The sequence below is a fragment of the Pristis pectinata genome, chromosome 2 (assembly GCF_009764475.1).
Source record: "Pristis pectinata isolate sPriPec2 chromosome 2, sPriPec2.1.pri, whole genome shotgun sequence".
Taxonomy (NCBI): Eukaryota; Metazoa; Chordata; class Chondrichthyes; order Rhinopristiformes; family Pristidae; genus Pristis; species Pristis pectinata.
Window position 1 is genome coordinate 112,418,702 of NC_067406.1, and position 16,209 is coordinate 112,434,910.

General features: G+C 39.6%; 1 protein-coding gene across 1 annotated transcript in view; it reads left to right on the plus strand.

Moving 5' to 3' along the window:
• The window catches only part of arhgap10 (Rho GTPase activating protein 10), a 153,379-nt gene extending 145,417 nt beyond the window's left edge, over positions 1-7,962 (plus strand). The window contains exons 21-23 of the mRNA XM_052036404.1: positions 3,959-4,066; positions 5,233-5,324; positions 6,825-7,962. Of these exons, the coding sequence (XP_051892364.1) occupies positions 3,959-4,066; positions 5,233-5,324; positions 6,825-6,913 (289 nt within the window). The 3' untranslated portion in view covers positions 6,914-7,962. The remainder of the gene's footprint in view (positions 1-3,958; positions 4,067-5,232; positions 5,325-6,824) is intronic.
• The last annotated feature ends 8,247 nt before the right edge of the window (positions 7,963-16,209 follow it).

Consider the following 16,209-nt stretch of genomic DNA (forward strand, 5'->3'; position numbering starts at 1 on the left):
GAGACCCAACATTCAGAATTGAAACCAGTTATAGCCATTGGAATCTGTAACAATGTTGTTAGTTGGGTGGATTCCCAGCTCTCTAGAACAGTAGGACTGTGTAGATGGCCAGTGTGAAAGTTGGCACAAAAATTTTTTATTGACAAACTGATTTAAAAATAAACTGGCAACAAGCCAGTGTAATAGTATACAGTGGCATGCAAAGGTTTGGGCACCCCTGGTCAAAATTTCTGTTACTGTGAATAGCTAAGCCAGTAAAAGATGACCTGATTTTCAAAGGGCATAAAGATGACACATTTCTTTAATATTTTAAGCAAGATTACTTTTTTATTTCCATCTCTTACAGTTTCAAAATAACAAAGGAAAGGAGCCTGAAGCAAAAGTTTGGGCACCCTGCATGGTCAGTACTTAAGTAACACCCCTTTGGCAAGTATCACAGCTTGTAAATACTTTCTGTGGCCAGCTAAGAGTCTTTCAATTCTTGTTTGGGGGATTTTCGCCCATTCTTCCTTGCAAAAGGCTTCTAGTTCTGTAAGATTCTTGGGCCTTCTTGCATGCACTGCTCTTTTAAGGTCTGTCCACAGATTTTTGATGATGTTTAGGTCAGGGGACTGAGGGCCATGGCAAGACCTTCAGCTTGTTCCTCTTGAGGTAGTCCATTGTGGATTTTGAGGTGTGTTTAGGATCGTTATCCTGTTGTAGAAGCCATCCTCTTTTCATCTTTAGCTTTTTGTTTTACAGACGGCGTGATGTTTGCTTCCAGAATTTGCTGGTATTTAATTGAATTCATTTTTCTCTCTACCAGTGAAATGTTCCCCGTGCCACTGGCTGCAACACAAGCCCAAAGCATGATCGATCCACCCCTGTGCTTGACAGTTAGAGAGGTGTTCTTTTCATGAAATTTTGCACCCTTTTTTCTCCAAACATTACCTTTGCTCATTTTGGCCAAAAAGTTCTATTTTAACTTCATCAGTCCACAGGACTTGTTTCCAAAATGCATCAGGCTTGTTTAGATGTTCCTTTGCAAACTTCTGATGCTGAATTTTGTAGTGAGGACGCAGGAAAGTTTGGAGAAAAAAGGGTGCAGAACTTCATGGAAAAGAACACCTCTCCAACTGTTAAGCGCGGGGGTGGATCGATCATGCCTTGGGCTTGTGTTGCAGCCAGTGGCATGGGGAACATTTCACTGGTAGAGAGAAGAATGAATTCAATTAAATACCAGCAAATTCTGGAAGCAAACATCACACCGTCTGTAAACAAAAAAGCTGAAGATGAAAAGAGGATCGTCTGTACACCAGGATAACGATCCTAAACATAACCTCAAAATCCACAATGGATTACCTCAAGAGGCACAAGCTGAAGGTTTTGCCATGGCCCTCACAGTCCCCTGACTTAAACATCATCGAAAATCTGTGGATAGACCTCAAAAGAGCAGTGCATGCAAGACGGCCCAAGAATCCCACAGAACTAGAAGCCTTTTGCAAGGAAGAATGGGCAAAAATCCCAAAAATCCCCCCAAACAAGAATTGGAAGATTCTTAGCTGGCTACAGAAAGTGTTTACAAGCTGTGATACTTGCCAAAGGGGTGTTACTTAAGCACTGACCATGCAGGGTGCCCAAACTTTTGCTTCAGGCTCTTTTCCTTTTTTGTTATTTTGAAACTGTAAAAGATGGAAATAAAAAAAAAGGTAATCTTGCTTAAAATATTAAAGACATGTGTCATCTTTAACTTTATGCCTTTTGGAAATCAGGTCATCTTTTACTGGCTTAGCTATTCACAGTAACAAAAATTTTGACCAGGGGTGCCCAAACTTTTGCATGCCACTGTATGTCTGTGGCTTTAGCCCAGGTCTTCCTGAGTGGGGAGTATTGCCTACACTTGCTACTCATGTCCAAAGGGCTAGTGTTGCTGATTGGGACCATTTTGGACTGGAACACAAGACATTCAGAAATATTTAAAAGATATTAAAAATGGATGCAGTTGGAAGATTTTAGAAATTATGCAGTTTTCTTCTAAAGAATCAATGAGAATTTTAAATATTTGAAGAATACAAAAGCAAACATAAATAATTTCTTTTGAGGTGTTTTGCCTATTGCTCCCTCAGCCTCACAATTGCCATCGAATTAAATGATCTCCCAGATCTAGATTTGGGTTTAATTTGACGTAAAATTGAAGGTCAGATTCCCTCAGACAGCTCCAGCATTTACCAGTAAATTCTGGACCAGGTCCTTTTTTTGTGTTGTTAAAATGACATTGATTTGAGATCAACATTTGTGTGAAAGTAATATCATTTAATAGGGAAGTAGTCAACAACTAAAGGCACTTTTAAAGAAAATTTCATCTTAAAGATATGATGACCACTTTTGAAAGGTAATGAATTTTGATAAGGTAATTCGTATTCAACTGTTATGGTTTGACTGGTAATATTTTCTGGTAATTGCTGGTGCCACTATAATTTGCAGTTTTTTTTTAAACCAGATTCAGTTGTGATTTTTGGAGCATTTTCCAATCATGTCCATGAAGTTTGATTTGGGTTAAAGATGTTTCAAGCAATGAAAGCTTTTTTTTCCCCAGTGATGTGTTCATGCTGCAGCAGTTTTGTTTTTTTTTATTTTCATTCATGTTCGTGAAGCAGGAGAGCGTGTGCACACATATGTGCAGTATAACTTGTGCTTCTGAGAGTTCTCTTCCCCTGCGTGTTCAATATAACTATAAATATCTGAATCATTAAATTGTAGCAGAACGAAAGGAGGCCCATTGAGCCCATGCCACCTTTTGGGAAAAGCAGTCCTGTTAATTCCATTCTGCTGCTTTTTTTTCCCTTTTAGCTCAATAAAATATTCCTTTTATATTCTTATCCAACTCTGAAAACAATGATTCACTTTGCTTTCACCTCCTTTTTCGGAGCCACTTTCCAGATCATAACTACTTATTGAATTAAAAAAAAGTTTTTTCCACATGTTGCCTTCATTTCTTTTGCCAATTACCCTTAAGTCTGTGTTCTCGGTTCTTTCTTGCTGCCAGTGCAAAACATTTCTCTCTATTCTCTTTTTTGTGATACTTTGTGATCTTTGAATGTTTCCATCAAATTTCCAGTCAACTTTCTCTACTTTTAGGATATATTGACCGTTTTTCCAGTTTATCCACGTAGAAATGAATTGTCTCTGAAACCACTCAAGTAAATCTTTTCTGCCCCCTTTCTAGATACCTTCATATCCCTGAAGTTTGATGCCCACAGTTGGGTACAAAACTTAAGTTGTGGCGTGGCCACTGATTGACACAAGGTTTCAACAAAGCCGCCCTGATGTAAAGCTCCTATGCTGTATTTATAAAACCCAGGATATAACGTATTTTTTTTATATAGCTTTCCTGTCTTTGGCATCCTCACTGATTTATACGCATACACCACTCTGTGTGTCTGTTCTTGTACTCCCTTTAGAACATATTGCCTTTCGTTGCTCCTACTAAAATATATCACTGGATTACTTTACATTAAATTCCATTTCTCATGTATCTGCCCATTCCACCAGTCTGCCTCTGTCCTCCTGACCATACTTCCAAGCTTAGTGTCATTTGAAAATTTTGAAATTGTGTTTCATATACCCAGGTCCATGCCATTACTGTGCAGCACAAAAGATACCAAGTATCTACCATGAGGGAAACCCCCATTGTGCATTGGCCTCCAGCCTGAAAAACATTCACTGTGACTATCTGTTTCCTAAGTCAATATATGTAATGCCACAGCCCCTTTAATTCCATGGACCAGTTTTGCTGACAAGCTGCTTATACAACACTTTATCTAGTGTGTTTTGGAAGTCCATATACACAATGTTGACGTATGATTTTAGAGCTACAATTACTAAATAATGAAATGTTGAAATTAACATTAATTTTAACTATGCTCTTTCTACGTGTTTGACCAAATTCAAATGCAAATATTTTGTTTTGTCTTCCCAGCTCATCTACACCAATGGTTTCCTGGTTCAATCTCTCCTCAACATCACAATCAGTGCCATCATCCCAGTCTCCAAATGTGACTCCCACAAGTGAAGAATCTCTAAATGGGTATGGAAAGCACTTTCTGTTTGTGTTAAGTGGTTGGCATTGGGGAAAAGGTTGTTTCCTTATCTGCGCTGTCATTTGGTTAATGGACAAATTTAATTGATCTTTTTGGTTTATGAGTCAGATTCCATAGAGTTCAGTGGATTAAGCCCAAACATTCAAGTTTGCTCTTATTGCTCTGACCTTGTTAAAACACTTCAAGGGAAAAATAGTCTCTAGCCTGGCATTTAGAACCAAATTAGAAAAGTACTCTGCAGAATGCATCAGAGTTCTTTGGTTGCATCATGCTATGAGTTCTGGAGAGTTTGGCCTCTTACTCAAGGAAATGCACCATCATTGAAACCATTTTGAAACAGTCCAGAACCAAGGTATAACTTGTCCTCAAATCTGGAGATTCTCTTTACAGTAAAGACATGGGCTATGTGTTCAACACTCAACTTTTTTTTAATTGGTGCACATGTGATTTGTTACAAAGCTGTGCTGATTCATTTTGTGTAGAATTGTTTATATATAGGATTTACAAACAGGATCAGTGGTATCCTATAATTCATTTGAAAATGTGGGAGAAGGGTTTCTTGGTGTCACCTGTGGCATGTCTTTATGTATTCCACATTGAACTAGGATCATCACAGTTGCTGTGTAGCTCACAGTGTTTGCAACTTTTAATTTTAAAATTTCTTTTACTAACATCTTTTTTAAGGAAGTGCATTTCTGCGACCCAGTTATTAGTCTTGTGTTATACACAAAAATTGAGTCAAGTATTCAAGGGAATGAACCTTGCTGACAGACTAGATGAAGGGTGTCAACCTGAAATGTTGACTGCCCATTTTCCTCAACGGATGCTTCCTGACCCACTGAGTTCCTCCAGCCACTCATTTTTTTTTTGCTCCAAGTTTCAGCACCTGCAGTCTCTTGTGTCCCCAATAAATCCCTGTGCTGTATTTAGTGCCTGTAAATTAAATCAGTTACATAATTCTAGCTGGCATTGTCAGAATTCACTTCAATAACTGGTTTCGAATATGCTTTGCCTTTTTTGTTTTTCTCTTGTACTCTGGTTCTGCACAGGTCATATTTGCATTTTTATAATCATAGGTCATCAAATCATTGACGAGATTTTTGTGCTGGAGTTCTCTGCAGCACAGTGATGACCTGATTTACTTTGTTTTTAGGGCTCCAAGCCTTAAAGCCAAGGCTGTCTATTCTTGTGAAGCTGAGCATTTCTCTGAATTATCCTTCAAAGTGGGAGCAATATTTGAAAATGGTGAGTGTGACCTTAAACCTTGGCTTATGGTTTCTTGCTGTAAATCACAATGTATTCCTTACTTACAAACACATTTTCTTGGCTAAACAGCCTTCATACACTCTTGAGTTGAGCCTATCCCGAGTGGTTCCGAGTACCTGCACCTTTAGCGCACATGTAAAGTGATGTGATATTATAGAAGGGAATGGTGGTGTACTCTTCTAACCTTCAACCAGTAGGCTCATCCTTTCCCAGTCAAACAAGATTTTGATTCTGTCAATTATGTCTTGTTGAACTTGAACAAAATTTGACTTCCCTCAGTGTGGATCAGATTGGATGGTCAGTTTAGCTTTTGTTGAGCTTTTTAACCAGTCACATTGCAAGTTTTCTCTCTCTCAAATATTCATTCTGGGAAATGGAGCACTGTGGGTCACTGCATCACTAAGGTAGCAGGCAATGATGCTGTCCTTAATGTAGCAACATATGAATAATACACAATTTATCTTTTTGATTGACGATTCTAGGTACATTCAGGGTGACTTGCAATGTCCAGGGGTGTACATTCTGAGCTCTTTGGATAGTTCCTAGCTCACATGGACCTATTGGGTATGGAGGTCATTTCCACTCAGAGGCTGGTCCCACAAATGAACTACAGTAGTTATCTGGAAGACCCCTAATTGATTTTGCAAGCCAAGAACTTGGTTATCCAGGCAGTCAGTGAAGACAGAACCTTGCCGCCTTAGATTCCATCTCTCGTTTACTTAGTAGGGGCTGGGGGGGTGTTCAGTATTGCATCTCATCCTGGTGATATTCTAACTTACTCCCCAGTAACTGAAACACATTGGCTAATCCAGCAGGTTTCCAGTCATCGTTGGTATGTATCTTGATCACTTTCCAAGAGTGATCACTAATGAGGTTTATAAACAGTGGAACATGTTTTTTTTTGGTGGGATTGCTTTGATATCCTTCAAATTGTCGCATTTGTTTAAAGTAGTGCAAGTTGTAGCTAGTCTGATCTGATTTGCATTTGTAGTTATTTCAGTCTTTTGAAGTAACTTTGTGTTTAGTTCATTAAGTGATGTACTGTTGTATAGATTTAGGTAGTTAGGGTTTTCTGAGCACAATTCCCTTCTTATTGTACAAGGATTCATAACAATTGGAGATTAATCTGGTGAATCTGTATTCCTTCCTTCCCTGTTCTGATCAATTTGCAGAAAAAAGCCAAAGATTCAGTTGTGGTAATCTCATCTGTCCATGGTCTAGCCCTGGGCTACATTTTCACTTATGGCCTGATTGTGACGTGGCTAGTCACATACTTTCTACACAGAACTGCCCCAGTTGTTTGCTAGTGGCATTGTTGTCACTGTCAGATGCCTGGGCTGTTGTGGCCCACTGCAGGGCCACAACTACTGTATTCACAATCTAAAAGTGAAGATTATATGTCTTGTACATATCTGGCTGTTTCCAAGCACAAAAGGCATGCACTTATGTAAAATACATTGTTCTTTATTTATTCCCCAGTACACTGTTCACGGGAGCCTGGCTGGTTGGAAGGAACCCTTGATGGCAAGACAGGACTCATTCCACAAAATTACGTTGAATTCCTGTAGCACTCACTGAGCCTTTGAAATTTGTAAGAAATACTTTTCATGGTATCCATGGTCAACCTTGACAAGACAGAATCACCACTGGTCCTACTGTAGTTCCATACCTGACATCTTAGAATTGGAACAAAGGCAAATGCTGATTTGCATATTAACATAACTAACCCTGAGCATCTGCAAAATTTGTTTTTAAATTAAATATTGGCAGAAGTGCTGCTGTTACTTTGGCATGCTATTTTAATTATCATAGACTTTTTAATCATAGGATTCAGCAGCTGGGGGCAGCATTGGGAAATGTTATTGCAATAAACTGAAACAACAAATGTTACCTTTGTAACCCTAAGTTGTAATATCTATTTTGCAGTCACAATTCAATTCTACATGTATTTTCATAATGCTTTATGCATAGAAACAAAAGAGAAATTGCGATAACAATGGGTGAGGAGGAAGGGGAGTTATTTGTATGCACTTTGGATTTTGCATTACCGACCATGTATAACGTTAGGATGTTTCAATTTTAAGAAACAGTGAAAATGTTTTTTAAATATATTTTTGATGTATATTTGTGAAATGTTTGAAGTAATTAGATAAATATGAATCTTGAAAACCATCAGATCTGAGAGCATTTTTACAAGATGTTAGTGAATATATCATTTTGCTTTTTATTAATGGGACAATTCCATTCAAATTGTAACAAGCAGTTATAAATTCCTTGTTTGTATATTTTTGTTAATTTTAACTTGGGGGAAAATGTGAACTATATTTAGTTTAAGATTTTGTTATAGTTGAGAATTGTTCCAGCTTTAATAGTTGTGTGTAAGTTAGCCAGAGAATCCAGAATCTTCTGTAATGACGAGAGAAAATAAAAATCACTGCCAATAATAGTTTTCATATTATTGAAGCTTATGATTCATAACGTTTTACTAGATCTTATGTTCAGTGAAATGTTTTTGTTAACTTATTTCAAATTGTTGTTTAAAATGGATATTTTCCAGATGATGAGAATTAAATGTCTGATTCTTTCTCATATTATTAAAAATTTTGCAAATCATTCAAATTCGAGCATCATAATTTCCTAAATGCCTTTCATTAGAACTGTAGGATACACATTTTGATGGATAAAATGCCAACAATATGTAGATTTTTGTCATGGAGGGTTTGGAGGTATGACCATTTCACCCAGTGTCCTTGAGTTGATAAAAAGTTAGTGAAACAGGATCGCTGCTCCTGATGCCTATCCTTTCTGGAAGGACATGTGGAGACTGGGTCAGGCTAGAATCAGGTATACCTGTCATCTTCCTCCAGAAAAGAACACAGTCGTCATTTCAGCTCTGTGAAGGAGATTCACTTCAAAAGGTAGCAGTGTGTGTGGAGCCAAACAGCAACAAGGAGTTAATAGCATTCCAAGGGAAGAAAAGGGGACAAAAAAGAACGCCTTGAATTCGCCAATAATCCCTTGCTCTAGGCAAAATTCTCATAATGACAAACACATGGAGGGGACAGCAAAACATGACAAACCAGCCAACCAATTTCAGCAGGAACTGGATATATATATTTTTTAAGTTTTCTGAAATACAAGTATTATACAAGCATTTCACGCTGAAGTGGGGTGAAATTGAAGAACTGATTTATTTATTGCATTGAACCAGCTGTGGAAAGGAACTAAAAGAGATGATGGATTCTGTACTGAATATGCTTAGTCCTTGCAAAACAGCAACAACCAAAGTAAATAAAATGCTGTACCACTCTAAATCTAACATGAGAAAAATTTACATGTCTATACTGTTCTTTTAGTATAGATATAAATGTCTTGGTCTAATTACACTTCTGTAAAGTGCCCTAAAATTGACACCAGAAGAGATATTAGGCAGAGAAACCAAAAGCTAGTTATAGAAATAGGGTCCTTTATATAGTGAGAGTTAGGAGAATTTTAGGAAGGGTATTCCACATCTTTATGTCCAGTTTGCTGAAGGTAGCGTTCTGCCAAAGCTGTACTGGGCTGTGAAAATGGAACATTTTGAAGCCATGCACTTGCTTTCAATAACCAAAGCAGAATGTAAGTATCCAAGTCTGTGGAGTTCCCTGATTCTCAGATGCACAGGGTCCCAAATGTGGCTGCAATAACTTGTCTAATATTTTAAATTCTCTTTTGATATGCAGTCCTGCACTGGGTCAAACTTGAAACAAGAACCCTTCTCTGGTGGGACACACCATTTGAGGGGTTGGCACAATGATATACAGGCAGAAGGGAATAGCCCTTTCAAATCCCACTACTAATGTGCAAAATGGGATAGACTCAACAGATCTGGCAGCTCAGAATTGGGCAGCCATGAGGTGCTATCAAGCAGCAGAAATATTCACCACCACAATCTTGTGGCTTGGCATACCCTTCACTCTTGTTACATCTTGGTTCAATGAGGAGTGCAGAAAAGTATGATGGTTCAGTAGAGGTACCAATCTAGTGTAGCTTTAACATAGGACGTTCATGCTGAATGGTATACAATAGGCAGAGATAAGTGATCTCACAACCAATGGATCAAGTCAAAGTTCTGCAGTCTTGGCACTTCTAATCATGAATGGTGGTGGGCAATTAAGTAGTTAACAGGAGTAGGAGGCTCCAAGAACTTTCCCATTCACAGCATATGAGTGCTATATAAAAAAAAGGACTAACCATTAACATAATCATCCTTGAGTGCTGAGTGGATGACCCTTCTCTGCTTTCCCCTGAGATCTCCACCTCATAGAGGCATGTCTCCAGCTAATCCTGTTCACTCCATCTGATACCAAGAAATACTGAGAGCACTGGATACAGTAAAAGCTATAGAACAAAACAACATTCTGATTGTAGTACTGAAGATCTCTGACTGAAGTTAACTCTACTTCTATCTAAGCTGTTCCAGAACATTCATAACACTGGCACCTACCCATTAATGTGGAAAATTGCCCAGATATGTTCCAGTTACAAAAAGCAGGACAAATCCAAACCACCAAATACTACTTGAATAGTTCATTCTCAATCATCAGCAAAGTGTTGGAAGGTGTCATCAGCTGTAAAGTGGCACTTACTCACCAATAACCTTGGAACTGGAATTGGTTTATTATCACATGTACCGAGATACAGTGAAAAACTCATCTTGCATACCGTTCATACAGATCAATTCATTGAGGTAGTACAAGATAAAACAATACAAAATGCAGAGTATAGTGTCACAGCTACAGAGAAAGTGTAGTACAGGTAGACAATAAGGTGCAAGGTCATAACAAGGTAGATATTGAGGTTGAGAGTCCATCTGATCGTACAAGGGAACTGTTCTATAGTCTTCTAACAGCAGGATAGAAGCTGTCCTTGAGCCTGGTGGTACGTGCTTTCAGGCTTTTGTATCTTCTGCCCAATGGGAAGGGAGAGGAGAGAATGTCCGGCGTGGGTGGGGTCTTTGATTATGCTGGCTGCTTCACCAAGGCAGCGAGAAGTATAGACAGAGTCCATGAAGAGGAGGCTGGTTTCTGTGATGTGCTGGGTTGTGTCCACAACTCTCTGCAGTTTCTTGCGGTCCTGGGCAGAGCAGTTGCCATACCAAGCCATGATGCATCCAGATAGGATACTTTCTATGGTGCATCAATAAAAGTTGGTGAGTGTCAAAGGGGACATGCCAAATTTATTTAGCCTCCTGAGGAAGTAAAGACGCTGGTGAGCCTTCTTGGTCGTGGCGTCTATGTGATTGGACCAGGCCAGGCTATTGGTGACATTCACTCTTAGGAACATGAAGCTCTTGACCTCAGCACCATTGATATAGACAGGAGCATGCGCACCGCCCTCCTTCCTGAAGTCAATGACCAGCTCTTTTGTTTTGCAGACCTTGAGGGAAAGGTTGTTGTCATGACACCATGTCACTAGGCTCTCTGTCTCCTTCCACCAATTCTCTAACCTGCTCACCAATTCCCAGTTTGTGGTTGTATTTATGTATCAGCTGCAGTTAACAAGCCCTCACCCTCCTTCAGCTGGCTTCAACGTTCTCTACATCATTCAGTCTTTCTTGGCCTCCATCCATTCATAGGCATTCTATTTTATCTCCTCTCTCCCTCCCTCCCCCCTTCACTGTAACTTAAGACACACTTCTTGTCTGAGTCTCTCAGCTCTCATGAAAGGTTCTGTTTCTCCCTACAGAAGCTGCCCGACCGGCTGAGAATTCCCTGCATTTTTGTTTCTGTTTTTGTTTCAGTTTTTTGCTTTCTCACTTGTCTTTGCAGATGTGTTGGGAAAGTTATTGGTCTTTTGAAGGTGGAGGTGCAGGAATTGCTGACACTGTACAGGCTGGATGAGTGGAAGTTTGGATTTGCTCGAATGGCTCTCATATGTTTGACAAGTTTAAGGTAAGTGGTGAAGCAAGAGAAAGCAGTATTTACGGAAATTGTTTAATGATAATTAAATTGAAAAATATACATCATGCAATTTTTTTAACAGGGAATTGAAAATTGCTGCTCTTAAAACTGGGGATTATTTCAAAGTGTTTCGACGATGCACTGAATTAATCCAAGAGCAAACTTGGTACCTCTTATTCAAGAAGTTCAGCAGGGTTAAGCCAGGGAATTACAGGCCATTGAGGCAGCACATGGAACCAGATTAATCTATGAAAGGTTGGGAGTAATCAAAGACGGCATGGTTTTGTTAAGGGAATATCCTGTCTGATCAATTTGAATTCTTTAAAGAGGTAACAAAATATATCGATGAGGGCAGTGAATTGATACAGTCTACATGAACTTCAGTAAAGCCTTTGAAAAGGTCTCACATAGGAGATTGGTCTAATAGGTTAGAGCCCATTACAAGTTGGATCCAAAATTAGTTTGGTAATAGGAGAGGGTGATGGTGAAGGAGTTGACTTTGTAATTGGAAGCATGTGACCAGTGGTGCACTACAGGAATCAGTGCTGGGACCCCTACTGTTTGTTATATACACTAATGATTTGGATACAAATGTAAGGGGCATGATTAGATAGTTTGGAGATGATATGAAATCAGTGGTGCTGTTGATAGTGAAGATCTGAGGAAGAGCTTTTTCACCCAGAAGGAGGTGGGAATCTGGAATGCACTAACTGAGTGGGTGGTGGAGGCAAGCACTCCCACAACATTTCGGTGGTATTTAGACAAGCATTTGAATTGCCAAGACTTAGAACACTATGGACCAAGTGCTAGCAATAGACTGGTACAGCTAATGCTGCTATAATGCGTGTTTCTATAACATGAACTGGATATAATACAATTTATGGATTGGGAAACACTATTTGTATTATGTGTGCCAAATTTGTTATTATGTGATTTTGATCGGGAACTAGAGACCCACTTCAGAATTAGTTTGGAAATTGACAAGCAGAAAAAAAGCTGTCCTGAGGGAAGTAAACTGTTTACATGTAACGCCCAGCCCCCTCAGTAGACAGACACGGGCTGCTGGTTTCACCATGGGAGGCCATTGGACGTAGACAAGCAATCACTTCTATTGATTCTTGTGCAAGGAGACTTTATGAAACAATGTAACAGACAACCTTATTTCCCCGTATTTTTAGCTTGCAGTGACGAACTACACTAATAGCTATTAAAAAAAACCTTTATTTTTGAAAATCTTGCAGGAAAAATGACTATTATTGCAAGACTTAAACTCTCTATCCCCAAACCCCCTTTCTTCCCCCGTTGACACAACTGTTTTTGTAATGCAATTTCCTATAATGTGAGAATTCTTGAGAATGCAACTATTGCATTACAGCAGAACTACCCTTACTTGATGGTCAGCATTGACACAGTGGGACGAAGGGCCAGTTTCTGTGCCTCCATGATCAAATAACTGCAGATGCTAGAACAAAAACCAAAACTGCTGGAAAAACACAGCGGGTTGGATAGTATCTGTTGGAAGATAAACAAGAGTCCTTTTTCAAGTCAATGAGCTTTCATTAGATCTGGGGAAAAATGAAGAAAGAAATAAGTTTAAATTCAGAAAACTTGAGTGGGGAGGGGTGGTGGGAGGTGGGCAGAGAGATTAAAACAATTGGTGATAGAGTGCAAGTCATCGGAAGTTCAATGACACCAGTATTTCCGATTTCATTCATCTCCTTTGACTTGAACCTCCTCCAAACATAACCTCTGTCACCCAGCACATCATCACTCTCTCTTGGTCTTCACTTTATTGCAGCCCTTTCATTTTGTTTTTTTACACCCTGGTGGGAGAGATGCCCCATTACAGCAAACCAAAGGGAGCTACAGAGTGAGCCCAGTGTTCCGTGGAAGGCTGCTGGCTTCCAGTAATGGAGACTGCAGTTGACCTCATTCCAGCTTTGGATGTGAACTGCACCATCTCTGACTAAGCGGCAACATCAAGGGCACTGATGGAGTGGTAGTGGTCAGAAAGAAGAGCATGGTTATGTTCTACCAAGCCACTGTCACTTCCCAGTGTTACTGATTGCGGCAAGTAGTAGTCAGCAGCTAGTCTGATCTTGCACAGCAGCTGACTGGACTTCATTTGGACAATGAAGTGGCTGCTGCTTGTTTTGCAACGGAAGCTGTGATATTGGTCGTCAGATGCCACATCGTACCTATTGTCCATCCTTTCCAGTTTGAAAAGAATGGGTTTCATGGTCTGTGCCAAGTTGGCACTGGACTCCTACATCCTTTCCGATAATGTCTGCTGGCTTGCTTCTCCATAAAGAACTTCAGTGTGTGAAACAATCTGAATTTGCATCAGAACTCACGTGACCTCATCCTCTGAAAGCTGGTATCTGTGCTGTACTTCCCCCTGGCTATAGGACCCATGAGTTCAGTGTCAGATCTCGTGCATCTAAGTTAACCACTACGTTTTCATGGAATGGTTACACCATGAAAGGAGGTGATTCAGCTCATCAAATCCATATCAGCTGTGTGTGAGAGCAATCAACCAAATCCCACTCCCTCTGCCTCCTCCCATGGTGCTGCAAAATCTTTCCCTTCAGATATTTATCCAGCTCCCTTTTTAATGTTACAATGTAATCCATCTCCAGCAGCTCAGTATGCAACCTAACCACCCACTGCATACAAAAATGTTTTCCTCATGACAATCATGGTTCTTTCCATTTCACCTTCATTCTATGTCCCTAGTTCTCGACCCCTTCAACAATGGGAACAGGTTCTCTCTTTGCCTACAGCTTTCATTATTTTAAATACCTTTGCAACTTCCTCCATTCCAAGGAGATCAATCCCATTTTCTCCAGTCTCTACATAACTAGAATTCCTCGTCCCTGGAATCTTTCTGGTAAATATCTTCGATGCAAGTATGCCCCCAGTTGTTTCTGTCTTGTATCACTTTTGGAAATGTGCCCTCTATGCTGCTTCTTCTCATACCAAAATATAACTCTTTATAGGCTCAGCATTAAATTTCATCTGTCACCTGTTCTACCAGTCTCTCTCTATCTCCTTGCAGTCCATTACTATGCTCCTGATGGTTGACTATGCCTCCAGGTTTTATGTCAGCATAATGTGAGGTATATGAGCTCATGGCTAAGTGTGATGTTAACTGATGATGTGTCTTCATCACTACTGTCTTCCTCATCTCTTGTACTACCTGTCACTTTGCAGTTCTTGGACTGCAGGTAAGCAGTGCGGGCTCACATCATTTGCAGATTGTAGATTAGAGTGTTGGAGGGGAGTTAGATGTGAACAGGAGTGTTAATAGTGAAGATACTATCATCTGTGATCATTAAACCCCATCACTAATCAGAACCACTCAGTGGGCGCCAGCACTGACCCTACCCTGTTCTGCCCTCCATGTGGCCATGCTTGTTATCCATTGGTCCGTTGCTATTACTTCCAGTTCTGTGCCACTTTATCCTGCACAACAGGGCATGTCATTGTCGAGGTGAATTTTCCTTTCGTTTGCACTTTTATCACATTAATTGTGCCTGGAACTGCCTTGCATGTTCTATTGTTCACAGATAGAGATTGGCCATTTGGCCCAACCAGTCTGTGTCAGACATCTGCTCCCATTTGACATGCATCAACACTTCATTCTTTTGTCTCATCCATTTGTCTAGATGCTTTCAAAAGGAAACTATTTACCTCAACCATTTCCTGGCGAATCAAGTTTCACATTCTAACTACTGTAAGAAAAAGCATTCCTCAATTCCCTGTTGGATTTATCAGTGACTATCATGAAATTATGGCCACTGAGTAGATTCCTTCACAAGTGGAAACATACTGTGCAAACCCACACTATCCAAACAATTAGGTCACCATGACCTAATTGGTAGCAGTCCTGTTTCTGACTCCAAAGGTTGTGGTTTGAAATCCCATCCTAGAGACTTGAACAAAAAATCTAAGATAACACTCCAATGCAGCAAACATCAGAGCACAAGAAAAAGATTTATTAGTAGCAGCAAAGTTTGATATATACAAAAGTATCAGTACTACAAAAAAGTGTGATACTTAGTTATATTAGAGTTCTAAATGGCTACGAATTGATAGAAATGCCATTCAAGTAGTATCTTAGACTGGCTACCAGAAAATGTGGGAGAACAGCTGAGGAAGTAACGTCTTTGTGTTTGCTTCTTTTTCTTTGCAACTCTGTTTTGATGATCAGATTAAAGTCAGGTTTTGAATGAAATATGTAAATGTGTGTGGTACTTTAGCTAAAATCCAAGACACAGCTATTTCCACATACTTTGCTTCACCATGTCCTTGTGGTTAGTATAGACGTTTGAAATGGATCACCAGATATGAGGATTTTAAGCTAATATGGTGCAGAGCCAGGAACTTTGGTGATAAAACATGAAGAAAGAAAGAATCAAGCTATCTTAAGAAACACATAAACTGATGTTTTCACTTCATGCATAATCAGAGATTTCAGATGGAAAGTACGTTAGTCCATTATATCTTTGCCCGGAATCCCATCAGTAATAACCTTCATTTTCTGCTCTTTCCCTGTGGCGTTTTATTAGGTTCCTTGAAAGAGGAATTAGATAAACCCCTCTAACTGTGACTTGTACCTCTTATATAGAGATATAATCATTTATATTCCATATATAATTAACTGTTTGAATGAAAAAATCTTGTCACTGCCACTTTGTGCCACTGCTGGTAATCAAGAATGACAGATGAACAACTCTCACAGGAGAGATATCAAATAAGAACCGACATTGATTGACATAGGCAGATGTTAGGAATAGATAGCGTCTTAAAGTAGGAAAAGAGAGGTGGGGAAGAAGAGAGCTTTGGGAGAAGTATTTACAAAGCGTAGGGCTCTGACGGCTGAAATGCTGACGTTGTTGGGAGTGATGAAAATTAGGGTG